Raw genomic sequence first — 26,745 nt, forward strand, 5'->3', positions numbered from 1 at the left:
AATGCATTATGGTTAGTGTATAATAAGCAGTGAGGACGACCAGAGGTCACTTTCATTGCTATCTTGGTTTTGGCTGGTTTCTTTACTGCATAGTGTTTTATCAGCAGGGTCTTTGTGACCTGTATCTTGTGCCTACCTCCTATCTCATCCTGTGACTAGGAATGCCTAAGTTCCTGGGAATGCAGCCCAGTAAGTCTCAGCCTTATTTTACCCATCCCCTATTCAAGGTGGAGTGGCTCTGGTTCGAAAGCCTCTGACACTTGGACTTGACTGCTGGTTTGGCCACTCAATACCTGTGAGTCTTTAGGCAAAGTACTGAATCTGGCCGGGCGCGGTGGCTCAAGCCTGTAATCCCAGCACTTTGGGAGGCCGAGACGGGTGGATCACAAGGTCAGGAGATCGAGACCATCCTGGCTAACCTGGTGAAACCCCGCCTCTACTAAAAAAAAAAATACAAAAAACTAGCCGGGCGAAGTGGCGGGCGCCTGTGGTCCCAGCTACTCGGGAGGCTGAGGCAGGAGAATGGCGTAAACCCGGGAGGCGGAGCTTGCAGTGAGCTGAGATCCGGCCACTGCACTCCAGCCTGGGCGACAGAGCGAGACTCCATCTCAAAAAAAAAAAAAAAAAAAAAAAAAGTACTGAATCTTCCTGTGCTTCCTTTTCTGTAAAATAGGGATAACAGCCCTCATCTAGGGAGTGTTGTATGGATTAAATGACATAGTATGTGAAAAGTGTTTAGAACAGTGCCTGGCACAGAGTAAGCTTTTGTTGACAAAAAAAAAAAAAAAAAAGGGCCGAACTCTGTAAAATATTTGAAGAGACTTATTCTGAGCCAAACATGAGGACCCAGGAGGTCCTGAGAACATGTGCCTACGATGGTTGGGATACAGCTTGGTTTTATGCAGTTTAGGAAGACACAGACATCCATCAATACATGTGAGGTACACATGGGTTTGGTTGATTCAATCCAGAATTGAGGTGTTCAGGTCATAGGTAGATTCAAAGATTTCCTGATGAGCAATTAGTTAAAAGAGTTAAGCTTTGCTTAAAGTTGAAGTTAGCAGGAAGAAACACTTGGATTTAAGATGAAAGGGGTTGTGGAAGCCAAGGGCCAAGGTTCTTGTTATATAGATGAAGCTTGCAGGCTTCAGAGAGAATGGATGGTAAATCTCCCTTTTTTTTTTTTTTTTTTTTTTTTTTTTGAGATGGAGTCTCACTGTCACCCGGGCTGGAGTACGGTGGGATGATCTTGGCTCACTGCACCCTCCGCCTCCTGGGATTCAAGCGATTCACCTCCTTCAGTCTCCCAAGTAGCTGGGATTACAGACGCCACCCGCCGCCCCATCCACGCCTGCCTAATTTTTTGTATTTTTAGATTTTTAGTAGAGACGGGGGTTCACTATGTTGGCCACACTGGTCTCAAACTCCTGACCTCAAGTGATCCACTCGCTTCAGCCTCCTGAAGTATTGGGATTACAGGTAAACCTCTCTTATCAGACCTTAAAAGGTGCCAGACTCCATTACTCTCTTCAGGGTGGGAGGACTTAGAAGGGGAAAGAGCTAGTTATGTTAACAGATTCTTTACAGATGCAGAAAGCAGTTTCAAAATATGGTGAAGAAACATATTTGGGGGTAAGATATTTTGATTTCCTCCTTTATCTGTCATTTGATAGAGTCAGGTTGGAATTTGGTATCTTATGGCTACAAAGAGTCTCTTTTGTCAGACTTAAGATCTCTGTTTTAATGTTAATGCTGGTCAGTTGTATCTAAACTCCCCAGTGGAGGGGGTATAATGAGGCATGTTCAGCCATTCCCCTCCCATCATGGCCTGGACTAGTTTTTCAGGTTTCTTTGGAATGCCCTTGGCTGAAAGGGGGTTCATTCAATTGGTTGAAGGGCTTAGAATTTTACTTTTGGTTTATACTTTCAAGAAATATTCCTATCAGTGGGGACAGGCACGGTAGCTTATGCCTGTAATCCCAGCACTTTGTAAGGCCAAAGCAGGAGGATTGCTTGAGCTCAGGAGTTCGAAACCAGCCTGGGCAACATAGTGAGACCCTAAAAAGTCTCCCTAAAAAGTTAAAAAAAATTTTTTTTCAATTATACTACTACTACTAAAATTATTATTATCTGTACCTTTGGGAGACACTCTGTATTACTTAGGGTACAGGCTAAATTGTAAAAACAATCCCAAAATACATTTGCTCAAAAAGGAGAGAAAATTTTTCCTCTTTCACATAATAGCTAAGAGGTAGATGGTCAGTCCAGGACAGGCAACCAACTCTGTTCCACAGGGTCATTCAGGAACCCAGGTTCCTCCATCTTGTTGCTCCTTTTCTGCATAGTCAAAACTGACTCAACATCACCTTCACCTTCTGTTCCTGCCTATAGTGGGAAGAGGGAAGGAATCAGAGGGCAAACAGCTCCCTTCTGAATGATGTAACTCAGAGTTGTACATATCCTTTCACTCATGTTCCCTGACCCACTCTGTTCCTCTGATCAAACTTCCCAGGCTCTTCTACCTTGATCTGACCTTTGCTACCACTGTGCTCCCATACCTGAAGACTCTTTCTCACTGCAGTGCTACTCTTTCTAGGTTCCCATCCTACTTTGCTGGACATTTTTTTCCATTTATTTCAAGAGACCTCCTGTTCCACTCCCTCCCTAAATATCCCCTGGGTCTTCGTGTTCCACCCACGGCCCTTCTTGCCTTCTGCCCTCTCCCTCTCCTGTGAGGGTGTTGCCAAAAGGAGATTAACGTTTGAGTCAGTGAACTGGGAGAGGCAGACCTGCCCTCAATCTGGGTGGGTACCATCTAATCAGCTGCCGGCTCATCTAGGATAAAAGCAGGCAGAGGAACATGGAAGGACTAGACTGGCTGAGTCTTTTGGTCTTCATCTTTCTCCTGTGCTGGATGCTTCCTGCCCTCAAACATCCGACTCCAAGTTCTTCAGCTTTGGACTCTTGGACTTACACCAGTGGTTTGCCAGGGGCTCTCGGCCTGAGACTGAAGGCTGCACTGTTGGCTTCCCTACTTTTGAGGTTTTGGGACTTGGACTGGCTTCCCTGCTCCTCGGCTTGCAGATGGCCTATTGTGAGACTTCATCTTGTGATGGTGTGAGTCAATACTCCTTAATAAACTCCCCTTCATGTATTACTCCTGTCCCATCTAGAGAACCCTGACTAATACACTTAGTGTCCTCAGCCACGCGGAAGCTGATGACTTGCAGCTCTCCCTCCTCCAGGCAGGTGTCCCTCCTGACTTCTGGTGCTGAATGTCCACCCTGTCATGGACCTCTGCCTGGGGCTGTCTCACAGGCTCCTCCTACTTAGCATTCTGAAACCAAATTCCTCATCAGTCTCTTCTTATATTTATTTTCATGAATGTCACAGTTAGCTGGTTGTCCATTCCTGGAAAAAGAAATCTGATAATAATAATTATTATTATTTGTTGAGATGAAGTTTCACTCTTGTCACCTAGGCTGGAGTGCAATGGCGCCATCTCAGCTCACTGCAGCCGGCAACCTCCGCCTCCTGGGTCCAAGCCATTCTCCTGCCTCAGCCTCCTGAGTAGCAGGGATTACAGGCACCCACCACCACGCCTGGCTAATTTTCATATTTTTAGTAGAGACAGCATTTCACCATGTTGGCCAGGCTGGTCTTGAACTCTGTCCTTAGGTGATCCACCTGCCTCGGCCTCCCAAAGTGCTGGGATTACAGGCATGAGCCACCCCGCCCGGCCCTGATAATTATTTGTGATTCCTTTCTTTCGTTGCACGTTTTGCATACATTCAATCTGGTGTCAGGTTCTGGTGAGTCTCCTTCTTCCAGTTCCTCAAATCAGCCCTTCCTCTCATTCTCTCACTTTGGGGAACGCCTTGATTGCTTCTCAAACAGCTACGACAAAGGGTCCCTGAGGGATGTTCTTCACATTCATCTTCCACCGAGTGCTGCCTGCTCAGGGGATCCTCCCACCCTTAGTGCTCCTGGGGCTCTTAGATGAAGCTCATACTGCTTCAGTTTATTCACATGCTCCTTCCCAAGCATCTCTTTGTCTATCTTCCCAGCCCCTCTGCCTCTTTCCCCAGGTGTGCCAACCACTCACACTTTCACCTACAGAGACTTCTTCAACCTTCTCCTAGTGCTGGTTTCCAGTTGTTTGTCAAAGCTCATGCAATGCCTCCCAGACCATAGCTGCCTGAGGCTGTCAACACACTTTTCCCTGCCTCTTCCTCATTAGCAGCTCCAGTGCTTAAGCACATTGCTGGATACACAGAAGGTGCTCTCTGAATGGCAGAAGAATGAACTGTATGGCTCTTTCCATGTCCTACTCCACCATCCAATCGTGCCACCTGCTCTGTACCCAAGCTTCTGAGAAGACCCTCTTCTCCTGTGGGGATGTCTGTAACTCTTTCTTCAAGAAATAATATTTTTGGCTGGGTGCAGTGGCTCACACCTGTAATCCCAGCATGTTGGGAGGTCAAGGTGGGTGGATCACCTGAGATCAGGAGTTCGAGACCAGCCTGGCCAACATGGCGAAACCCTATCTCTACCAAAAATACAAAAATTAGCCAGACGTGGTGGTGATCGCACTACTGCACTCCAGCCTGGGTGACAGAGTTAGACGCCATCTCAAAGATAATAATAATAATAATAGTAATTTCAAGAACAAACTCAACTAATGTCTTCAGTGAAGCTTTCTCCTACTTCCCCAGCCAGATTTTCATTATTTATTTATTCGTCAAGTATTTTTTAAATGCCTGTAGTGTGCCAGGCACTGTTCAGTATACCGGGGATAGAGCAGGGGGAAAAAAATGACAAAAACCCCTACCCTTAAGAGGTTTGCAGTATAGCGTGGGGAATTAGAAATAAGCATCTGTCTCTTCTCTGGTCTTTAAGCGCCTCACAGGCACGGGCCATGTCTGCTCATCTGTGTATTCCCATCATCTAACAGAGTGCTCAACACATTTGCTTGATGAATGCGTTTTGAGCACTGGGAGATGATCACCGAAGAGCTAAGAAGGGATAACAGTTGTATTTAGTGGAGAACAGTATTCACACCTTGTTGTCTAGATTGCCTTGAAATCAGGCTCTGTATTATATCTTTTGGTTTTTTTTTTTTTATTTCTTAGAAAAACTGTTAACCTATTTAGAGTAATTTTATTAAGGAGTCTTTTTTTTTTCCTTCTTTTTTTTTTTTTTTGAGACAGGGTCTCACCCTGTGCTCCAGACTGGAGTGCAGTGGTTCAACAACCACAGCTCACTGCAGCCTTGACCTCCTGGGCTCCCACCTCAGCCTCCTGAGTAGCTGGGAACACAGACACGTGCCACCCTTCCCAGCTAATTTTTTATTTTTTGTAGAGATGGGGTTCCACTGTGTTGCACAGGCTGGTCTCAAACTTCTGGGCTCAGGCAGTCCTCCCGCCTTGGCCTCCCAAAGTGTTGGGATTACAGGCATGAGCCATGAACCTTTAAAAGAGAAAAAGAAAGATTTTTTTCTTTTAAATTAAAAAGTATGACATTGCGACTGGGTGCGGTGGCTCATGCCTGTAATCCCAGCACTTTGGGAGGCTGAGGCGGGCGGATCACAAGGTCAGGAGATTGAGACCATCCTGTGAATGGTGAAACCCCATCTCTACTAAAAATACAAGAAATTAGTCGGGCGTGGTGGTGGACACCTGTAGTCCCAGCTACTCAGGAGGCTGAGCCGGGAGAATGGCGTGAACCCAGGAGGCGGAGCTTATAGTGAGCCGAGATTGCACCACTGCACTCCAGCCTGGGCGACAGAGAGAGACTCCGTCTCAAAAAAAAAAAAAAAAAAGTATGACATTGCATAACACTGTGAGTGTATTTAATGTTACTGAATTGTACACTTTAAAATGATTAAGATGGTCAATGTTATGTGTATTTTAAGTATAATAAAAGAAAAAAAGTTCTTTTTTTCTTTTTTTTTTCTTTTTTTGTTTGAGATGGAGTCTCACGCTGTTGCCCAGGCTGGAGTGCAGTGGCTCGATCTTGGCTTATGGCAACCTCTGCCTCCCGGGTTCAAGCGATTCTCCTGCCTCAGCCTTCTGAGTAGGAGTAGTAGGGACTATAGGTGCCTGCTACCACGTCCAGCTAATTTTTGTATTTTTTTTTTTTTAGACGGAGTCTCGCTGTGTCGCCCAGGCTGGAGTACAGTGGCCAGATCTCAGCTCACTGCAAGCTCCGCCTCCCGGGTTCACGCCATTCTCCTGCCTCAGCCTCCCGAGTAGCTGGGACTACAGACACCTGCCACCATGTCCAGCTAGTTTTTTGTATTTTTTTAGTAGAGACGGGGTTTCACCGTGTTAGCCAGGATGGTCTCGATCTCCTGACCTCGTGATCTGCCCATCTCAGCCTCCCAAAGTGCTGGGATTACAGGCTTGAGCCACCGTGCCCGGCCAATTTTTGTGTTTCTAGTAGAGACAAAGTTTCACTATATTGGCCAGGCTGGTCTCGAACTCCTGACCTTGTAATCCGCCTGCCTCGGCCTCCCAAAATGCTGGGATTACAGGTGTGAGTCACCACACTTGGTTAGTTCTTTCTTTTCTTAAGGCTGCATTTCGTTCAACAAGGAGGCACTCACTATGTACCCGGCACTACTCTGGGTTTGTGGGCTATAAAGACAGATAAGACACAGTCCCTGTCTTTGGAGAACTTGGGCTTAGCAGGAGACAGGCACCTGAGCCACAGAGACAATCAAGAGTTGCTCCCTGTGCTCGGGGAGAACTCTGTTCGGCCCACACCACCTTAGTTACTAGTGACGGCCACCAGACTTGAAGCATCATGAGTACCTGGATCATCACAGAGGAATCAATCCGTTTTTATAGGGCTAACTTGGGTGTTTCTAAAAATACCAAGTAACAAACACACAACAGAACATTTATAAGAGCAGGATTCCAAGGTATCAGTTTGACAGTAAACAGAGGGGCCCAGCCAAGCATATTCCCATGCTACAAAGCCACTTGATATTAGCGCACATCTTGAAGCAATAAACACTGCCCTGGCAGACCCTGGCAAACAGACTTGTGAATATTTAGAAATGGGGCACCCTTGTTTGGGAAAACTGTCATATTGATGGTAGTTTGGGAGAAATGAGGTAGAGACAGTTAAAAAAAAAAAAAAGAATGAGGCCAGGCGCGGTGGCTCACGCCTATAATCTCAGCACTTTCGGAGGCCTAGGCGGGTGGATCACGAGGTCAGGAGATCGAGACCATCCTGGCTAACATGGTGAAACCCCATCTCTACTAAAAAATACAAAAAATTAGCCGGGCATGGTGGCGGTCGCCTGTAGTCCCAGCTACTTGGGAGGCTGAGGCAGGAGAATGGCGTGAACCTGGGAGACGGAGCTTGCAGTGAGCCAAGATCGTACCACTGCACTCCAGCCTGGGCGGCAGAGCAAGACTCGTCTCAAAAAAAAAAAAAAGGAATGAAAGAATGAACTGTATGCTTTCAGAAACGTTAAACTCTCTCACGGAGCCTAATGCATCAAGTTTAGGTCCATTGTAACAGTACTTCAGGTTGTTTCTGATTATTTTTTTCAAGACAGGGTCTCACTTTGTCCCTCAGGCTGGAGTGCAGTGACACAGTCATGTCTCACTGCAGCCTTAACCCCTTGGGTTTAGATGGTCCTCTGACCTCAGCCTCCTGGGTAGCTGGGACTACAGGTGTGCACCGCCAGAGCCAGCTGATTTTTTGTAGAGACAGGGTTTCGCCATGTTGCTAGGCTAGTCTTGAACTTCTGGGCTTAAACAGTTCTCCTGCCTTGGCCTGCCAAAGTACTGGGGTTACATGCATGGGAACCACTGCACCCAGCCTGTTTTTTTGATTTTTTAAAGGAGCATCATTTGGCTTTAATAGTCAGACTTTTTTCTTTTCTTTTTTTTTTTCTTGCGATGGAGTCTCACTCTGTCACCCAGGCTGGAGTGCAGTGGCACAATCTCGGCTCAATGTAACCTCTGCCTCCCGGGTTCAAGCCATTTTCCTACCTCAGCCTCCTGAGTAGCTGGGACTATAGGCACATGCCATCATGCCCAGCTAATTTTTGTATTTTTAGTAGAGACGGGTTTCATCATGTTGGCCAGGATGGTCTCGGTCTCCTGACCTCGTGATCCACCCACCTCAGCCTCCCAAAGTGCTGGGATTACAGGTGTGAGCCACCTTGCCCGGCCAATAGTCAGACTTTTAAAAGCAGCAAACCCAGCCAACTGGAAGTGAAGCTCACTAATTTGCTGTCAAGGAGCTGAGCAAATGGAAGCACCAACCTCCCTCCTCCTGAGGCCTCCTCTTCTCTCTGGGGTTTCCACATTTATTGCATTACTGCATTTGGTTTGTGGGGTTGACAGTTCCGCAGGACTTCAGGCTGGAGGTAGGAAATGGGTCCACTGTGGGCATAGCTGCTTGTTAATTCATGGCAGATTAGGCTTTCTGTGAATGGCATGGCTTTTTTCAACCACGAGTTCTCTGAGGCCTGAAGAAAGTGCTGGTGGAAGGCCATGTTGCCCGGGCCAAAGAAAGTGTCCTGTTACACAGGGGTTGGTTGTAACTCACTCTGATTCTGTGGTTAATCAGAAGCAAATCAGCCTGTTTTATGGAAGCCTTGGTTGTTTGTTCTGATGAGATTTTTATCTGCTGTACTTGAGACATATGTAAAAAGTAAAGTAGAGGTTCCTCTTCAAAGACTTTGCTTCCCATCTAATTAGGAATAAATAGTAACTTCTCTTAGAAGCAAAATTTATTCAAAGACCTGTGCTAACATTCTTAAATATCTGCTATCCGTAGTAAAGAAATCAACGTACTTTAATGTTCTTAGCTCCCACAATTTAGCCTAAATATTTGCCCTGGCATGCTTATACTGGTCCAAGCAAGCATTAGGTCATAGCCTGTTCCTCTTCCTTATTTGAAGGTGTTTTTACCTTTCTCAACATTCCGCAAGTTACTTCCTCCTTCCTTTTTTCTCCTCTGCCTTTGCCTCTTTTAAAAGGTTCTAAGTTGCCAGCCAGTCGGGACAAATACAGAATGTGAGGTCCAGCCAATGAAAACCGGACACAGCAGTAGGGTGGACGCATCAGGTTATAAATGACCCTGTCTCCTTTGTTCGATATACTCAAGGGGCAAAACTGCTGGCAAGTGTACCCTTTCTGCAGAAAGTATAAAAATGGCCTTGCTGAGGAAATTAAATTTATGTTCAAGTACTATTTCTTTACAGCACTGGGAACAAGCCTGTCAAACACATACTGGCTGCAGAATCTGCCCTCTGAAATGGCTGCGATCCTGTCTCAAATTGATTTGAGCAGAAAAGGGGAAGTGACTGGCAGAAAAGCCCAGAGATAGATCTGTATTTAGGTACAGTTGTTTGTCCAGAGATAGATCTGTGTTTAGGTAAGGTAGTTTGTCCAGAGATAGATCTGTGTTTAGATAGGGTTGCTTGTAGGGCCAGAGATGACAGCATCAAGCCCTGCCTCTTTTTACTCTTGGCTCTCTGCTTTCTTCTCTGTTGGCTTCCTTCTCAAGCCAGCTCTCTCTGTGGGGTGACAAATGACCACTGGCAACCTATGCTCACATTGTACCTGTGTCTAGCAATTTCAGAGGTAAGAAATAGTTCTTTCCTGACATCTATACAAATTCAAAGGGTAAGGCTGGGCACGGTGGTTCACGCCTGTAATCCCAGCACTTTGGGAGACCAAGGCAGGAGGATCACCTGAGGTCAGGAGTTCGAGATCAGCCTGGCCAACATGGTGAAATTCTGTCTCTACTAAAAATACAAAAGTTAGCTGAGCCTGGGCTACTCAGGAGGCTGAGTCAGGAGAATTGCTTGAATCCAGGAGGTGGAGGCCGCAGTGAGCCAAGATCTTGCCACTGCACTTTAGCCTGGGTGACAGAGCGAGAAGCAGTCTCAAAAAAACAAACAACAAAAACAAACAAATTCAAAGGATAACTCTGGTTGGCTAGCTGGGGTCATGTGACCATCCGCAACCCTAACATTGTGCTAAGGAGGATGGGCTATTTTGATTGTCACCTAGGTCTGAGATAATGACTCTGTTCACTATCAGACAGCCACACTGGGTAGTAGGGGACCCTTTTCCAATTTGCTGGGCAGGTAATTGTTTCTTAGGGCTGCCACAACGAATCCCAACTTACTTGGTGGCTAAAAACAACAGACATCTCTTACCTCACAGCTCTGGGGGGTAGGAGTTCTACGTCAGTGTATTGGGGGACTCTATTCCCTCTGATGCCTCGAAGGAATGATCCTTTCTTGCCTCTTTCAGCTTCTGTGGCCCCAGGAAATCCTCGGAGCTCCTTGGCCTGTAGCTGCGTCACTCCAGTCTCTGCCTCCATCTTCACAGGATGGCCCCTTCTGTGTTTCTCCTGTCGTGTCTGTGCCTTCTTTTCTTATAATTACATGTGTTGGGGTGTGCTCAGAGCAGGGGGCGCGAAGAATGCCTCCTCTGTTTACAACACACCCAACAGTAATCTGGGGTCATTGTGACAAGGGACACAGAGCTTGTGACCTCCCTACAAACAAATGCCCTACACATGAAAAAAAAAAAAAAAAAAAAAAGAACATGTGTCAGGCCGGGTGTGGTGGCTCAGGCCTGTAATCCTAGCACTTTGGGAGGCCAAGGCGGGAGAATTGCTTGAGCCCAGGAGTTTGAGACAAGCCTGGGCAATATAGCAAGACCCCATCTCGACCACACACAAAAAATGTATTACTGGTTTTAGGGTCCACTCAGTTAATCCATAATAATCTCATCTCAAGATCTTTCACTTAATCGCATCTGCAAAGACCCGTTTTCCAAATAAAGTCATATTCACAGGTATAGGGTGAGGGTTAGGCCTTGGACTTAGATTTTTGGGGACCACAATTCCACCCCCTGTAGGGCAGAAATAAATAGATAGCCACTGCACTCCACCCCTTGACTGCCTGGCATCCACCCATGGCCTTTTCCACATAAACAATTCCAGAAATGCACCACCCCAGTGTGGTACTGGCTGCCCACATCCAGGCAAAGCTGGCTGATGTACATTCTTCTCAGTCAGGCCTTGATGCTACTCTTTTTTTTTTTTTTTTTTTTTTTTAATGAGGTAGAGTTTCCCTCTGTCACCCAGGCTGAAGTGCAGTGGCACAAGTATGGCTCACTATAGGCTTAGCCTCCCAATCTCAAGCCATCCTCCCACCTCAGCCTCCTGAGTAGCTAGGACCACAGGCATGTGCCGCCATACCTGGCTAATTTTTAAATATTTTGTAGAGACAGGATCTTGCTGTGTTGCCCAGGCTGGTATTGAACTCCTGGCCTCAAGCAATCCTCCTGCCTCAGCCTTCCAATGTGCTGGGATTACAGGCATGAGCCACCATGCCAGGACCTTAGTCTATTTACTGATAACTCTGTAAGCTGCCAACTGGAGCTAGAAACTCAGTCAAGTCATGCTCTAGAATCTGGACCTTGTCCCTGCTACACTTGCCGCCTCTACACCCTGTTCTCCTCGAGCCTGCCTTCAGACTGCAGCCTTCTGGCCTCCGCCCCAACACACTGGGCCGGGGCCAGAGGGATGAGGCCTGGGCTGTCTGGCCCCTTGCCTTCAGGCTGTTTGTGGTTTGGCCAGGCAGGCGACGCAGGGCAGAAGTGGCTGGCAGGGAGCCAGGGGAACTGCTTCTTCGGGTTTCTGTCCCCTCTCACACTGTGTCCTCCTTCTCTCAGCCTTCACCTGTGCTCTTAGCCTGGGGCAGGGAAGCTGACTTTTGCAATCCTGAAATACGATTTTCTGGTTCTCAGCTCAGTTGAATTGCTTGCCCCAGGCGGAAAGAGAAATTCATGGCTTGCTTTTCTCCTTCCTTGCTTTCAGAAAGGTCAACTGGGACTAAAGTGCATCTTTTTCTCACAGAACTTACTGAAGGCTGAAGAAGGGGCAGCACACCCCAGGCACCTGCCTTTTTTTTTTTTTTTTTAACAAGTCCTACCAATTTCCAGCCTCATTGAGCATGTGGTCTGACTCACTGGGCTCAACAGAAGAGGCTTTGGCTACCTTGCACCACTTGATAGGTGTTGCTCACCCCCAAGTCAGGAAGGGGAACCCCATCTTACACCCACCTCAACCCAGCAAATTCCAGATATTAGGGTCTGTCATTTGCAAAACCCTGCTCCCGGTACAGAATTCTGAGTTACTTAGGACACTTGATTGCAGTTGATGTTAAGAAAGATCCAGGCCAGGTGCGGTGGCTCACACCTATATTCCTAGCACTTTGGGAGGCTGAGACAGGTGAACTGCTTGAGCTGAGGAGTTCGAGACCAGCCTGGGCAACATGGAGAAACCCCATCTCTACAAAACAAAAAACAAAAAACAAAAAAATATTAGCCAGGCATGGGGGTGGTGGCATGTGCCTGTAGTCTTAGCTACTGGAGAGGCTGAAGTGGGAGGATCACTTGAGTGCAGGCACGGAGGTTGCAGTGAGCTGTGATCACGCCACTGCACTCCCACCTGTGTGACAGAGCGAGACTCTGTCTCAAACCAAAAAAATAGAATAAAAAATGAAAGAAAGATCCAGAAAGGGGATTGTATTAGGCTATATAACTGGGAAGCAGGAAAGGTTGGATCCAGATACCTAAATGACAGGATAAGGACTTTGTCTGTTTCGTACCCACCTTTGTCCCCTGTGACTCTCCGGCCCTTTTTCTGCTTTCCTTTCTACTGGTTTTAATGGGTTTTCAGGCCGATTTTCATGGAGCTCTAGGCTTACAATGCATTTATGTCTAGCAATCCACTTAGATTCTGAGTTGTTCCAACAGAAGACACAGGGAGGGCTCTGACTGGGCTCTCTTGGGACCTCTGCTCACCCCCTGTATTAAGTAACCACCAAGGCTAGATGAGTGGAAATACCCTGGTTAGTCGGCCTGAGTCACGTGGTTCTATTGATGGGACAGGTAAGGCCACATGATTGGCAGCCCTTCTGGGTTGGGGGAAAGACAGTTTCTGAAAGAAAAAAAAAAATGCTAGGGAGACAAAATCAAATGTTGAGGGGCTGGGCTCTCAGCACATTCTTGGTTTGCATTCTCCAGTGGGTCAGAAGCCTGACAATCCGCCCAGCCTCTGCCTTGAGCCTCAGGGGACCCAGTTCTATTCCTGCATCCTTAGCCATCATCTACACACTTTTTATCTTTTAAGTTTTTAAAAATTGTGAAATCTATATACATATAAGCCATATGTTCAACTTAAAGAATAGTAAACAACTGTGTCCCTACGATCCAAGTTAAGAAATAGATCAGAGTCAGTTTCTTAGAAGCTTCTATATGTGCTTCTCCCCAGTCATGTGCTCTCCTGTCTCTACCTGAGGGAAATTACAGACTTCGTGCTTTTCTTTATAGTTTTCCTATATACACACACCCTTAAGTCTCTAAGTACTATATGGTTTGGTTTTGCAAAGCCCAGAAGCCTATTTTAATGCTGTATATAAGAATATGCTAGCTGGGTATGGTGACTCACACCTGTAATCCCAGCACTTTGAGAGGCTGTGGCAGGAGGGTTGCTAAAGCCTAGGAGTTCAAGACCAGCCTGGGCAATATAGGGAGACCCCTTCACTACAAAATAAAAAATTAAAAAAAAAAAGAATATGCTGTATTTTTGTGACTTTTATTCAACATGATGTTTTTTGTTTTTTGAGACGGAGTTTCGCTCTTGTTGCCCAGGCTGGAGTGCAATGGTGCGATCTCGGCTCACCCCAACCTCCACTTCCCGGGTTCAAGTGATTCTTCTGCCTCAGCCTCCCTAGTAGGTGATCCAACCGCCTTGGCCTCCCAAAGTGCTGGGATTATAGTCATAAACCACCATGCCCGGCCTCAACATAATGTTTTGGAGCTTCATTTGTGTTGATGGAGGTAGCTGTAGTTTATTTTTCACCACTGTAGAGTATTATGTTGTATGATTTTCCCACATTGCATGTACTCTTTAGAGTGTATAACTAAGAATGGAATTGCAAGGTTTAAAGGTGTTTCCATGCTATGGGATAATGCTATTTTTTTTCCCTAAAGTGGTTTATAACAATCAACCCTTGCACTACAAGTCAGTGATAGTGTTTCGGTTGACCTCATTCTTGTCAATTTTAATTTTTGTCAACACCACGAGTGTGGCCTGTGTCTCATTATAGTTATAATTTGCATGTATTTAATTACTATTGAAGTGAAGAATCTTTTCTTTTCTTTTTTTTTTTTTTTTTTTTTTTGAGATGGAGTCTCGCTCTGTTGCCAGGCTGGAGTGCAGTGGCGCAATCTCAGCTCACTGCAACTTCCACCTCCCAGGTTCAAGCCATTCTCCTGCCTCAGCCTCCTGAGTAGCTGGGACTATAGGCGTGTACCACCATACCCAGCTAATTTTTGTATTTTTAGTAGAGATGGGGTTTCACCATGTGGGCCAGGATGGTCTCGATCTCTTGACCTTGTGATCCGCCCGCCTTGGCCTCCCAAAGTGCTGGGATTACAGGCGTGAGCCACCACACCTGGCCAATAATTTTTTCTTCTTTATTTATTTTTATTTGAGACGGGCTCATTCTGTCACCCAGGCTGGAGTGCAATGGTACGGTCACAGCTCACACAGCCTCAACCTCCTGCATTCTGGTGATCTTACCACCTCAGCCTCCCAAGTAGCTGGGACTATAGGCATGTACCACCATACCCAGCTAATTTTTGTATTTTTAGTAGAGATGGGGTTTCACCATGTGGGCCAGGATGGTCTCGATCTCTTGACCTTGTGATCCGCCCGCCTTGGCCTCCCAAAGTGCTGGGATTACAGGCGTGAGGCACCACACCTGGCCAATAATTTTTTCTTCTTTATTTATTTTTATTTGAGACAGGGGCTCATTCTGTCACCCAGGCTGGAGTGCAATGGTACGGTCACAGCTCACACAGCCTCAACCTCCTGCATTCTGGTGATCTTACCACCTCAGCCTCCCAAGTAGCTGGGACCACAGATGTGCACCACCACGCCCAGCTAACAGAGGAGAATCTTTTCGTATTTATAAACCAACTGTTTTTTCTGTACTGTAAATGCCTGTTTATAGCTTTCCCCCCATTTTTTTAATGAATGGGTGGTCTTTTTCTTATTGATTAATAAGAGTTCTTTATATATTCTGGATGATAATTATTCCATATCAGTTTTATGTTTTTTTCTTTTTGTGACAGGGTCTCACTTTGTTGCTCAGGCTGGAGTGCAGGGGCAAGAACATGGCTCACTGCAGCCTCAATCTCCCCGGCTCAAGCAAGCCTCCTGCCTCAGCCTCCCAAGTAGCTGGTATTACAGCCACATACCAGCACGCCCGGCCAAGTTTGGTATTTTTAGGAGAGATAAGGTTTTACCATGTTGGCCAGGCTGGTCTAGAACTCCTGGCCGCAAGTGATCTTCCTGTCTTGGCCTTCCAAAATGCTAGGATTATAGACATGGAATATCATGCCCGTCCCAGTGTTATATGTTCATACATCTACTTGCAGTTTGGAAATGCTTTTGCATTTTATTGATGGTGACTTTTGGACAGAAGTTCCTAATTTTGATGTCGAATTTATCTTCTCTAGGAAACCTTTCTCAACTTGGGATATTCTTTTCTATTATCTTACAAAAGTTTCTAATTTCGTCCTTCATATTTCATACTTCATATTTAGGTATTTGATCTACCTGGATTTGATTTTTGTGACTGATAATTAGGTTCCAATTTTACTTTTATTTATTTATTTTTTTGAGACAGTTTTGCTCTTGTTGCCCAGGCTGGAGTGCAATGGCGTGATCTCAACTCACTGCAACCTCTGCCTTCTGGGTTCATGTAATTCTCTTGCATCAGCCTCCCAAGTATCTGGGATCGTACTCAGCTAATCTTGTATTTTTAGTAGAGACGGGGTTTCTTCATGTTGGTCAGGCTGATCTTGAACTCCTGGCCTCAGGTGATCTGCCCACCTTGGCCTCCCAAAGTGCTGGGATTACAGGCATGCGCCACCGCACCCAGCCCCAATTTTACTTTTGTACCCACTTGTCTGCAATTCCCTGTCTGTCAGAAATCAAGTTTCCAGACATGACTATGGGTTTTATTTTGTCTTATTCTCCCTGAGCTTTCAAATTTCCTATGTTGAACTTCATTTTTTTCCAAAATTCATTGTAGACCAATATTTGTGTAAATACAATAAATATTAATTACTATGGGCAGGGTATGGTAGCTCACTCCTATAATTCCAGCACATTGGAAGGTGAAGGCGGGAGGATCACTTGAGCCTAGGAGTTCAAGACCAGGCAGGGCAACATAGTGAGATCCCATCCCTACAAAAAAATAAAACAATTAGTTTAGCATGGTGGTGCATGCCTGTAGTCCAAGATATTTGGGAGAACCATAACTTTTTCTTTTTTATTTCTTGAGACAGAGTCTTGCTCTGTCACCCAGGCTGGAGTGCAGTGGCGTGATCTCGGCTCACTGCAACCTCCGCCTCCTGAGTTCAAGCGATTCTCCTGCCTCAGCCTCTTGAGTAGCTGGGATTACAGGCACCCACCGCTACGCCCAGCTAATTTTTGTATTTTAGTAGAGACGGGGTTTTGCCATGTTGGCCAGGGTGGTCTCAAACTCCTGACCTCAGGTGATCCGCCGGCCTCGGCCTCCCAAAGTGCTGGGATTACAGGCGTGAGCCACTGCGCCCAATCAGAACTTTTTCATCTTCCCAAACTGCAATTCCACAGTCATCCCTCCCTTCCCCCAGCCCCTGGCAACTACCATTTTACTTTCCATCTTTATGAATTTGACCATTCCAGGTCCCTCATATCAGTGGAATCATATAATATTAGTTCTTTTGTGTCTAGTTTCTTTTACTTATAATGTCTTTCATGTCTCCAAGGTACATCCATGTTATGGCATATATCAGAATTTCATTGTTTTTTGGCTGGGTGCGGTAGCTCATGCCTGTAATCCCAGCACTTTGGAAGGCTGAGGTGGGCAGAGCACCTGAGGTCAGGAGTTTGAGACCAGCCTGGCCAACATGGTGAAACCCCCGTCTCTACTAAAAATACAAAAATTAGCCGGGCATGGTGGCAGGCCTCTGTAATCCCAGCTACTTGGGGGTCTGAGGCAGGAGAGTCGCTTGAACCTGGGAGGCGGAGGTTGCAGGGATCTGAGATCTTGCCACTGCACTCCAGCCTGGGTGACAACAGCAAGACTGTCTCAACAACAACAACAAAAATAATTTCATTCTTTTTAAAGGCTGAATAATATTCCATTGTCGGTACATACCAAATTTGTTTATCTGTTTATCCATCAGTGGACACTTGCTTCCACCTTTTGGCTATTGTGGATAATACTGCTGTGAACACTGGTATACAAATATCTGTTCGAATTTCTGCTTCCCGTTCTTTTGGGTATATACCAGAAGTGGAATTACAGGATTACATGCTAGCTCAATGTTTAATGTTTTAAAATTGTATCTATTTTTTCTAGAGATAGGGTCTCACTATGTTTCCCAGGGTAGTCTCAAACTCCTGGCCTCAAGCAATTCTCCCGTCTCAGCCTCCCAAAGTGCTGGGATTACAGGCATGAACCACCGCCTGTAGCCCAGTGTTAATTTTTTGAGGAACGGCCATACTATTTTCACAGAAGGCTACACCATTTTACCATCACACCAGCAATATACAAGGGTTCCAATTACTCCATGTCCTCACCGATACTTCTTTTCTAATTTTGCTTTTGTCTTTGATAGTAGCCATCCTAATGTGTGTCAAGTGGTAGCTCATTGTGGTTTTGATTTGCAGTTCTGTAATGAGATCGAACATCTTCTCATATGCTCAGTGGGCATTTGTATAGCTTCTTTGGAGAAAGGACCATTCAATTTAATTCATTTAATTGGACTATTCATTTGTTTTTTGGGTTGAGTTGTGGGAGCTCTTTCACTCCATCTTAATTACCATGGTTTTCTGTATCTTAATATCTGGTAGAGGACAAGCCCCCAACCCCAACACACACCTGTCTGTTACTTTTGTTTAAAAGTGATTTGTTATTTTTTGGCCATTGACCATTCCCTATAAGTTTTGGAATCAGCGTGTTCGGTTCCTTTTTAAAAGCCCATTAGGATTTTGATTGGAATTGCCTAGAATATACAATTTAGGGAGAACAGATATATTTACAACATTGCGTCTTTCTGTTGTGAACATGCTGTCTCTCCATTTATTAGTTCTTCTTTAATGTCTTTAAGTAAAGTTTTACCATATTTTCCATAAATGGTCTTCACATATTTTGTTAGATTTATTCCTGGGTAATTGATATTTATTCATGCTATTATAGATGATATCATTCAAAATTACATTTCTTTTTTTTTTTTTTTCTGGGATAGTCTCCATCTGTCACCCAGGCTGGAGTGCAGTGGCGCCATCTCAGTTCACCGCAACCTCGACTTCCCAGGTTCAAGTGATTCTCCTGCCTCAGCCTCCTGAGTAGCTGGGACTACAGGCATGTGCCATCATTCGGCTAATTTTTGTATTTTCAGTAGAGATAGGATTTCGCCGTGTTGCCCAGGCTGCTCTCAAGCTCCTGACCTCAGATGATCCACCCGCCTTGGCCACCCAAAGTGCTGGGATTACAGGCACGAGCCACCGCACCCAGCCTCACAATTACATTTCTAACTGTTACTGGTGTATAGAAGTGCAGTTGACTTTTACATATTTATTTTGTATACAGAAACCTTCCTGAACTCACTTACTACTTTTACTAATTTATTTGTGTAGATAATGTTGGGTTTTCCATGCAATCATAATATCTGCAAGTTTTTTCTTCTTTCCCAAGCCTTTACACATTTTTTTCTTTTTCTTTTTGTGACAGGATCTCACTCTGTAGCCCAGGCTGGAGTGCTTTGGTGTGATCTCTGCTCATTGCAACCTTCCCCTCCCTGGCTCAAGCAGTCCTCTGACTCAGCCTCCCAAAGTCCTGGGATTACAGGCGTGAGTCACTGTGCCTTGCCGCCTTACGCATTTTTATTTGCTTTCTTATTCTCGTTCTACTACACAGGCTGGTATAATGTGATGATATTGGGAGTTCTTAGGCCTTGCTCCTGATCTTCACGGGGGTGCTTTCAACATTCACTATTAAGTATGCTATAGGCAGGCCAGGCACGGTGGCTCACGCCTGTAATCCCAGCACTTTGGGAGGCCGAAGTGGGCAGATCACCCAAAGTCAGGAGTTTGAGACCAGCCTGGCCAATATGGCGAAACCCTGTCTCTACTAAAAATACAAAAATTAGCTGGGCATGGTGGTGCATGCCTGTAATCCTAATCCCAGCTACTCAGGAGGCTGAGGCAGGAGAATCACCTGAACCCGGGAGGCAGAGGTTGCAGCAAGCCGAGATTGCGTCACTGCACTCCAGCCTGGGCAACAAGAGCAAAACTCCGCCTCATTAAAAAAAAAAAAAAACCAAGTATGCAAGTATGGTATAGGCTTTTGTTCTTTTTGTTTTTAACCTTGCTAGATGTTCTTTATCAACTACTAGTTCAAATTACTTGAGTTTTTATTATTGACAGATATTAAATGCTACTAGTATTTTTTTCTGCATTTATTGAGATGGTATCTTTTTGCCTTTAATATGGTAACGTGATGAAGTACGTGAATCACTTTTCTAATAGTAAACCAATCTTGGATTCTTGGGGTAATCCCAACTTGGCCAGGATACATTAGCATTTTTTATACTACAGGGGCAAAAAAAAAGCTATGATACCTTTCCTTCCCATCAAAGCCAATACTCCTAAAACAAAAGACAAATTAACAAGAGAAAAGCATAAGAGATTTTCTTAATGAAAGTTTTATGTGACACAAGAGCCTTTAGAAATACAGACCCAGGCCAGGCGCTGTGGCTCACACCTGTAATCCCAGCACTTTGGGAGGCCAAGGCAGGTGGATCACTTGAGGTCAGGATTTCAAGACCAACCTGGCCAACATGGTGAAAACCCTTTGTCTACTAAAAATTCAAAAATTAACTAGGCATGGTAGTAGGAGCCTGTAATCCCAGCTATTCAGGAGGCTGAGGCAGGAGAATTGCTTGAATCTAGGAGGAGGAGGTTGCAGTGAGCCGAGATGTGCCACTGCACTCCAGCCTGGGCGACAGAGCAAGACTCTGTCTCAAAAAAAAAAAAAAAAAAAAAAGATTGGGCATGGTGGCTTACAGCACTTTGGGAGGCCAAGGCGGGTGGATCACCTGAGGTCAGGAGTTCGAGACCAGCCTGACCAACGTGGAGAAACCCCATCTCTACTAAAAATACAAAATTAGCCAGGTGTGTGGCTCATGCCTGTAATCCCAGCTATTCGGGAGGCTGAGGCAGGAGAATCACTTGAACCCGGGAGGCGGAGGTTGCAGCGGGCCAAGATTGCGCCACTGCACTCCAGCCTAGGCAACAAAAGCGAAACTTTGTCTAAAAAAAAAAAAGAAAGAAAAATGAAAAAGGAAAAGAAAAAAAGAAATGCTCGAGACTGGGTATTATAAAGGAAAGAGGTTTAATCCCCAGTTCCACATGGCTGGGGAGGCCTCGGGGAACTTAAATTAATTGCAGAAGGTGAAGGAGACTTAAGCACCTTCACAAGGCGGCAGGAGAGAGCGAGCAAGAGGGAGGGGGGAAATGTCGCACTTTTAAGCCATCAGATCTCGTGAGAACTCACTCACTATCATGAGAACAGCGTGGGGGAAACTACCCCATGACCCAATCACCTCACACATGGTCCCTTCCTCGTCATGAGGATGATAAGGATTACAATTCAAGATGAGATTTGGATGGGGACACAGAGCCAGACCGTATCAGATGGGGCATGAGCTAAATCAACAGCTCCTGAGCAGGAGCTCAACAAACTTTTTTTTTTTTTTTTTTTTTTTTTTTGAGACGGAGTCTCGCTCTGTCACCCAGGCTGGAGTGCAGTGGCCGGATCTCAGCTCACTGCAAGCTCCGCCTCCCAGGTTCACGCCATTCTCCTGCCTCAGCCTCCCGAGTAGCTGGGACTACAGGCACCCACCACCTCGCCCGGCTAGTTTTTTGTATTTTTTTAGTAGAGACGGGGTTTCACCGTGTTAGCCAGGATGGTCTCGATCTCCCGACCTCGTGATCCGCCCGTCTCGGCCTCCCAAAGTGCTGGGATTACAGGCTTGAGCCACCGCGCCCGGCCGAGCTCAACAAACTTTTAGGAAAAGGACCAGATATTTTAAATATTTTAGGCTTCCGCGACACATGCATCTCTGTTTCTATTAGTCATTGTTCTCCAGAGAAACAGAACCAATAGGAGATACAGATATAGACAAAGAGATTTAGCATAAAGAAATGGCTCACACGATTATGGAGGCTGAGAAGTTCCACAATCTGCCATCTTCAAGCTGGAGATAAGGGCTAAATTCCAGCCTGAGTCCAAAGGCCTGAGGACCAGGAGTGCTGATGGGGCAAATCCCAGTACAAGGACAGGAAAAGACCCAGCTCAGTCAGCCAGGCAGAGAGCAAGTTCTCCCTTCCTCCTCCTTCTTGTTCTCTTCAAGTCCGCCGTAGACTGCATGATGACCACTGCCATTGGTAAGGATGGGATCCTCCTTACTCAGTCTACTGATTCAAATGCTAATTTCACCCCAAAACACCCTCGCAGACATACCCAGAAATCATGTTTAAGCAGACCGGGCGCAGTGGCTCATGCCTGTAATCCCAGCACTTTGGGAGGCCAAGGCAGGTGGATCACTTGAGGTCAGGAGTTGGAGACCAGTCTGGCCAACATGGTGAAACCCCGTCTCTACTGAAAGTACAAAAATTAGCTGGATGTGGTGGCTTGTGCCTATAATCCCAGCTACTTGGGAGGCTGACGCAGGAGAATAGCTTGAACTCGGGAGGCAGAGGTTATAGTGAGCTGAGATCGTGGCCACTGCACTCCAGCCTGGACAACAGAGTGAAGCTTTGTCTCAAAAAACCAAAATTTAACCAAATGTCTGTGCACGCTGTAATACAATCAAGGTGACACATAAAATTAACCATCACACTGTAAACCAAAAATATCTGAGACAGGTCTCAATCAATTTAGAAGTTTATTTTGCCAAGGTTAAGGACAAGCCCAGGAGATGGGTCTGTGCCTTTCTCCAAAGATGATTTTGAGGATTTCAGGATTTAAAGTGGGGAAAAGCAGGATGGAGGGGGAAGGGGGAGGCTGTGGTCACATGACTGAATCCACATGTTGCAAGAGAAAGGGAGCAGGTAAAGGTAAGTCAGCACTCTCTGTAAGATAAGGTGAACACAGAGTAGCTACCTGCAGAGATCTTTAACCTTTTATCTGTAGCTATCTGCTTAGGAACAAAAGGAAAGACAGATTCTTGCATGACTCAGCTTTCAGCTTCATTTTCTTCCTTCTGGCAGAGTGAACCAGGGTTCAAGTTTTTGTTTTTCCTTCACAATATTGTTGTTTCTCCTCTTCCTTTTCCTCCTCCTCCTACTTCTCCTTCTTCACAACCCCTAAAAATGTAAAACCTATTCTTAGCTTACAAACCTTACAAAAAAGTTTGCCAGTTTGATTTAAACTATCTCCCCAAATCTACATCTCAGTGACATTTTGTTGTTTCCTACAATATAGTGATGCTTGAGTGATTATCTAAAGAAAATAATTTATGGGCCGGGTGCGGTGGCTCAAGCCTGTAATCCCAGCACTTTGGGAGTCTGAGGCAGGCAGATCACCTAAAGTCAGGAGTTCAAGAGCAGCCTGGCCAACATGGTGAAACCCTGTCTCTCCTAAAATACAAAAATTAACTGGGCATGATGTCACATGCCTGTAATCCCAGCTACTAGAGAGGCTGAGGCGGGAGAATCTCTTGAACCTGTAAGGCGGAGGGTTGGAGTGAGCCTAGATCGCACCATTGCACTCCAGCCTGGGTGACAGAGCGAGACTCCATTTCCAAAACAAACAAACAAACAAGAAAATAATTTATGAAAGTCAAGAACCTCATAAACAGTCACCACCCATTCGTCATCTGTGCTGCCACACCTCTACCCAGCAGATTTGCCATCTTTTGAAATGAGTATCAACCTGGACATTCCCAAGTAAAATGCCCACAACACCTAGAGGTTGTGATTAGAACAGCAACAGTTAGACTCAGGCTCTCTCTTGCTGCCCTCTCCTGGCTGGCCCATTGTTGAGGATCAGATATGAATCCTGTAGGATTTCATGAGACTCAGGAAACCTTCAGACCTGATTGCTGACCTGTAGACTTGTGAAAATTTCTACCAGTGGATAGTACTTAAGGCTGGTCATGATGGCCGAGTTTGTCTGTTATTTCTTGTAGGGTGCTCTGACTTTCTTGAGTGTAAGTGTTATAGAAAAAGAATAGTTATCAGGCTGGGCACAGTTGCTCACACCTGTAATCCCAGCACTTTGGGAGGCTGAGGCACGCGGATCACTTGAGACCAGGAATTCAAGACCAGCCTAGCCAACATGGCGAATCCCTGTCTCTACTAAAAATACAAAAATTACCTGGGCGTGGTAGCTCCAGCTACTTGGGAGGCTAAGGCAGGAGAATCGGTTGAACCTAAGAGGCGGAGGTTGCCGTGAGCTGAGATTGCACCACCTCACTCCAGCCTGGGTGACAGAGCGAGACTCCATCTAAAAAAAAAAAAAAAAAAGAAAAAGAGGAGTTATCATATATTGAACATTTACTATGTGCCAAACATTGCTAAACAAGTATTATTTCATTTCATCCTTAGAACAATCACACGAACTCCATATCCCTGGACTGTTCAGCATTACCTTCACACAGGTGATACAATGGAGACCCACAGAGGTTTCTTTTTTCCTTTTTTTTTTTTTTTTTTGAGATGGAGTCTCACTCTGTCGCTAGGCTGGAGTGCGATGGCGCCATCTCGGCTCATCGCAATCTCCGCCTCCCAGGTTCAAGCAGTTCTCCTGCCTCAGCCTCACGAGTAGCTGGGATTACAGGCATGCGCCACCACACCCGACTACTTTTGTATTTTTAGTACAGACAGGTTTTCACCACGTTGGTCAGGCTGGTCTTGAACTTCTGACCTCAGGTGATCTGCCCACCTCAGCCTCCCAAAGTGCTGGGATTGCAGGCGTGAGCCACTGCGCCCCGTCTTTTTCTTTTTCTTTTTTCTTTTTTCTTTTTTTGAAATAGAGTGTCACTCTGTCACCTAGGCTGGAGTGCAGTGGCGTGATCTCGGTCCACTGCAACCTCTGCCTCCCAGTTTCAAGCGATTCTCCTGCCTCAGGCTCCTCAGTAACTGGGACTAGAGGTGCACAGCATCACGCCTGGCTAATTTTTGTATTTTTAGTAGAGATGAGGTTTCACCATGTTGCCCAGGCTGGTCTTAAACCTCAGGTGATTCATCTGCCTCAGCCTCCCAAAGTGCTGGGATTACAGGCGTGAGCCATCATGCCTGGCCGGAGAGGTTAATTAACCTACTCAAGGATCACAGGTGGTAGAGCTGGAGCTTGGCATTCAGTCCATATTTATCTGACTCCAGAACTTGTGGTCTGAATTGCTACCCAAGTAGACACTTGTCTGAATTGCTACCCAAGGTTCACAATCATTTGTGCAGAGTCTAATTCAGTAGGAATAGTATGGAGCCAGAAATTTGCATTTTTAACAAGCACTCCAGGGTCCTGGAGAGCTACACTTCGAGAACACTGCCTGTGGCAAATAGAAACTGCACTGCTTCCAGTAGAAAGATGAAACTCTTCAGCAACAGACTGAAGTGGAACAAAATGCTGGACTTTCCCTCCTTCTTTGAGTACAAGAGGAAGTTAGAAGAGGATAATAAGATGCAAAGATTTCTTATCTCTTCCTGTCCCTCAGGGCTCCGCACCCCCACCTAAGCCCCAGAAAAGTGCACCTCAAATGAATTTGCCTGAAGAGGTATAACATTGCCCTTTGCTGACAAACCCCTGAGCAAACATATACTGGTTATTTGGTAACACTCAAAAATCTAATTGCAGCTGGGCATGGTGGCTCATGCCTGTAATCCCAGCACTTTGGAAGGCTGAGGCGCGCAGATCACCCGAGGTCAAGAGTTCGAGACCAACCTGGGCAACATGGTGAAACCCCATCTCTACTGAAAAAAAACCACACACACACACACACACAAATTAGCCAGCATGGTGGTGCATGCCTATAGTCCTAACTATTCAGGAGGCTGAGGCAGGAGAATCACTTGCAACCGAGAGGCGGAAGTTGCAGTGAGCCAAGATCGCACTACTGCACTCCAGCCTGCGTGACACAGCGAGACGCCCTCTCAAAAAAAAAAAAAAAAAAAAGATCTAATGGCAGTTTTGGCAGTTCTAAGGAACAGTTTTGCATCTTAATTGAAACCGCATGCCAGGCCACCAGGCAAATCTCCTTCTCTTTCTTTAATCAGACTTGGTGATCAGGCTGTCAGATCTGGAAGTGTTCATGGCTTGCTGAGCAGAGACAAGAGGACGAAGGCTTAGGTGTAATCTAAATGCAATAGATTTGCAATGAAACAAGTGGCCTGGGCTACAACCGTTTCTCCACACGCTCTGCCTTTCTGACACCAAATCTATGTTTGGCAAGGAATGGGATGGAAACTTCTTCCCACCTGGTGGCCAATGTTTTCTTGAACCTCTATATCAGCCTTCAGCTCCTGGGTAGGGTTGATGGTCATCCACCGAGAATGGGGGGACATACACCTGTGAGGGCCCAGCCACTGGTCAGTGTTCAGCAGAGGAGAAATATAGTAGAAAAAGAGCAAGACTATGCCAGGCATTGTGCTGGGTATTTGACTAACATGATTTAATCTTCCAACAACCCAGAGAGGTGTTGGAATTCCATCTTCATTTGCCACATGAAAAAACGGAGACACAAATATGCAAAGTAACTTGCCCAAGATCATCCATGTAATAAGTAGAGTCAAGAATTAAACCTAAAGGCCTTACCCTTTCCGTCCAGCTCTGTGCCACCATGAAGGGCCACCGCTCTCTGCGTTAGTTCTTCTGTATAAGATCTCTTCCAATCCAAACAGGCTCCACTCACAAACCTTGGAGAAAAGCCAGCAGCCCTTGGGGTCCAAGAATAACATAAATGCAGTGAGCCATTTTCTGAAAAGGAGATGACATATGTCAAGCATTCAGCCCAGAGCCTGGTACTTTTCAGACTGCGCAGCTGGGGTGGGAGGGTCCCTGGGACAGGGTGTTTCCGGTTTCAGGAGATTCTATTGGCCATTTGGTAACAAAGGTTTATCAAGTACCTATATAAATGTTCAAAACAGGAAGAGCAGGGCTGGGTGCAGTGGCTCCCAGGACTTTGGGAGGCTGAGGCGGGTGGATCACCTAAGGTCAGGAGTTTGAGACCGGCCTGACATATATGGTGAAACCTTGTCTCTACTAAAGATACAAAAATTAGCCGGGCATGGTGGCGGGCACCTGTAGTCCCAGCTACTCAGGAGGCTGAGACAAGAGAATTGCTTGAACCCGGGAGGCAGAGGTTGCAGTGAGCCAAGATGGCACTACTGCACTCCAGTCTTAGCAACAGAGCGAGACTGCATATCAAAAAAAGGGAGTCATGGGAGTCATTCTGATTGGACCAGCTTAGATCTCAGGAATCAATCCCTGCCTGCTGGGGGGATGGAATGAGCTGATTGGCTTAGCTTACGTGGCATGCTCTGTCCTTGGAAGCACATGGACCCTCAAATGAAAATTGGGAGCTCTCGTGGGAAGTGGGGTTTGTCAAGGAGACAGCCACAATGATC

The 26,745-nt window shown here is 45.9% G+C and overlaps 1 protein-coding gene, 1 long non-coding RNA gene and 1 other non-coding gene across 13 annotated transcripts in view; 2 read left to right on the top strand and 1 right to left on the bottom strand.

The window, feature by feature from the left end:
• DGLUCY (D-glutamate cyclase) overlaps window positions 1–26,745 on the top strand; it is a 164,218-nt gene that overhangs the window by 58,644 nt on the left and 78,829 nt on the right. The window contains exon 1 of one of the 11 annotated variants that reach the window (XM_077941618.1): window positions 3,099–3,117. The exons of 9 other annotated variants lie outside the window; for them this stretch is intronic. Coding sequence is in view for 1 of the 2 variants with exons in the window: in XM_077941616.1 (XP_077797742.1) it covers window positions 21,546–21,564 (19 nt within the window). In the remaining variant the exon portion in view is untranslated. Of the gene's footprint in view, window positions 1–3,098; window positions 3,118–21,252; window positions 21,565–26,745 lie in introns of those variants that run through there. One more of the 11 variants, XM_077941616.1, reaches the window with a different exon arrangement.
• Window positions 10,431–10,559, top strand: LOC114680026 (small nucleolar RNA SNORA11). The gene has a single exon (XR_003732102.1). It is a non-coding gene; the product is annotated as a small nucleolar RNA SNORA11 (small nucleolar RNA).
• Window positions 22,050–26,065, bottom strand: LOC144330379 (uncharacterized). The gene is made up of 3 exons (XR_013396486.1): window positions 25,934–26,065; window positions 23,498–23,626; window positions 22,050–22,485 (listed from the first exon to the last, which is right to left on the bottom strand). It is a non-coding gene; the product is annotated as an uncharacterized LOC144330379 (long non-coding RNA).

This window comes from Macaca mulatta, chromosome 7 (assembly GCF_049350105.2).
Source record: "Macaca mulatta isolate MMU2019108-1 chromosome 7, T2T-MMU8v2.0, whole genome shotgun sequence".
NCBI lineage: Eukaryota > Metazoa > Chordata > Mammalia > Primates > Cercopithecidae > Macaca > Macaca mulatta.